This window comes from Salvelinus namaycush, chromosome 17 (assembly GCF_016432855.1).
Source record: "Salvelinus namaycush isolate Seneca chromosome 17, SaNama_1.0, whole genome shotgun sequence".
Taxonomy (NCBI): Eukaryota; Metazoa; Chordata; class Actinopteri; order Salmoniformes; family Salmonidae; genus Salvelinus; species Salvelinus namaycush.
Window position 1 is genome coordinate 8,632,876 of NC_052323.1, and position 2,144 is coordinate 8,635,019.

The 2,144-nt window shown below is 42.4% G+C and overlaps 1 protein-coding gene across 1 annotated transcript; it reads left to right on the top strand.

The window, feature by feature from the left end:
• The first annotated feature begins 452 nt into the window (after positions 1-452).
• Positions 453-1,930, top strand: LOC120062116 (transcription factor LBX1-like). Its single transcript, XM_039011927.1, has 2 exons — positions 453-777; positions 1,488-1,930. Exons 1-2 carry the CDS (start codon positions 453-455, stop codon positions 1,928-1,930), a joined length of 768 nt encoding a protein of 255 aa, XP_038867855.1.
• Positions 1,931-2,144: the final 214 nt, after the last annotated feature.

Below are 2,144 nucleotides of genomic sequence, written 5' to 3' on the forward strand. Positions count from 1 at the left end.
CCAATTAGTTATTTTGGTCTGGCCCTTTAAGACGCAGCAGCGGGTCAGCAAGTAGTGTAGTGTTTCTCTAATTGAACTTCGCCCAATCAACAATAACTCGTTAGCAGTTGCTTGCTTTTTCTTGTTCCTTGAGACAGCTTATTCCTCGCAGGAATCGCCCCCCAGCCACTACCCGTTATACTTTCTAAAGATCTTCATGGAACTTCGCAGAGGTACTGTCTCTCTCTGGAAGGGAATACAATTCGGTTGCCTGTGAAACTGCAGCCTACGCCCGAAGCATGGTTATTTTGGAGAAAACATTTCAGACAAGTGAAGTTGCAAGATTCGACTGAAAGTGATAAAAAAGTGGGTTGTGAAGAAGACGCGAATCGAAGGAAACACTCGTGGACGTTTAAACTAGCATTTGAATGAAATAATCAGCCTTTGTCAGCAGTAATTCCTTTGGACTGCCGATGACCTCCAGTAAAGACATGAAGGCAGGCTCCGTGTTGCAGTCCAGCAGCGAGGAGAGGAGACGGGGTCCTTTGGACCAGCTTCCACCCCCGGCCAACTCCAACAAGCCACTGACGCCGTTCAGTATTGAGGATATTCTAAACAAACCCTCGGTGAAGAAATCAGTTGCTAATCTCTGTCCACCGAGAGCTATTGAAAAGGTGTCCGGCTCAAACGCAGCAAGGAACGGTATTACCACTCCTTCTTCGCCGTTATGCGCTCTGGAGGAACTAGCCAGCAAAACATTTAAAGGTCTGGAAGTCAGCGTTATACAAGCAGCTGAAGGTAAGGATTTCAATAGACATGACGTTTTAATATTTACATGTACAGATTCAGTTAGTGATTGTATTAACCAAATATGCATAATCTCCAATAGCTATTGTTGATAGCCTATTGGTTGTGTGAACTGTTGTCAAACTTGTGTTTTTTAAAGGCATTGCAAATAGGCTATGTCTCAAGCTATTGCTAAGCCTAAATTCCCCAAACAATCATGCCTGTGCGATGCAATCTATCCGTGGCTATTATTTCAGCATTTGAGTTGATTTGTTAGATACTAAACACCAGTATAAGGAAACCTGCAATTTATTTGGGTGGCAAAGCAGGCCTCTAAACCGACATTTTCTATTGTGCTTCCTGGTGTATCATTAAATTAAGTTGCAACGTTTTATAGGCTGTTTGATTTAGTAGAATTATATTTATTTAGATCCTGATATTGACAGCCATGTTAATCCTAATGATGCATGGGCAATGTAAAACATACATGTCATTCATTTCATATGGAATGCTGCCCACAAGTTATTACCAAACCATACCCATCACCACAATTGGCCATACACAAAAATAGTTTGCATCTGCTTTGCATCTGTAACCCTATTTAAAAAAAAAAAAAAAAGCCTCAATAACAAAGCTGCTAATCATGGCACACTTGAGGACGTTTGTAGACATGTTGTTCTGATATTGTTTTGGAGAGTGACTGTATTTTGGTTTCCCTAAAGGTCGTGAGCATGTGAACGCCTTTGGACAGAGGCAGACCTCAAAAAAGAGGAGAAAGTCCCGGACAGCTTTCACCAACCATCAGATATATGAACTCGAGAAGCGCTTTTTGTACCAGAAATACCTGTCTCCGGCCGATCGAGACCAGATAGCTCAGCAACTTGGGCTAACCAACGCTCAGGTCATCACCTGGTTTCAGAACAGACGGGCCAAGCTCAAGAGAGACTTGGAAGAGATGAAAGCGGACGTGGAGTCGCTCAAGAAAATACCACCACAAACCCTGCAAAAGCTAGTCACCATGGAAGAAGACATTGACGACCCGCAAGGAAGCATCTCCCCGTCGTCACAAGGACACCGAGCATTTCCACAGTCCCCCTCTTCATCCAGAGATCAAACCACGGACGAATTCTCAGAGGAGGACGAAGAGATTGAGGTGGACGATTGACAGTAGGCCCATGTTTTAAGAAAGGGCATTTTTAACTTTTGCACGGATATTGACGACGGGAGAAGTGAAACTAAAAAAGGAAAGTTTACTTTCTCCTCTTCTCCATTTTAATTTATTAATAGGACTGTAAAGCCTTCTCTGTTTCAATTTCACCAAATTATTTGAGGAATAGCCTACATCTTTATTTTAATTGGATATGAAAAATACTTAGTGT

Coding starts and splice junctions, on each gene's coding strand:
- LOC120062116 (XM_039011927.1), top strand. CDS start 453: ATGACCTCCAGTAAAGACATGAAGGCAGGCTCCGTGTTGCAGTCCAGC. Junction 778..1,487: donor CGTTATACAAGCAGCTGAAG/GTAAGGATTTCA, acceptor GTTTCCCTAAAG/GTCGTGAGCATGTGAACGCC.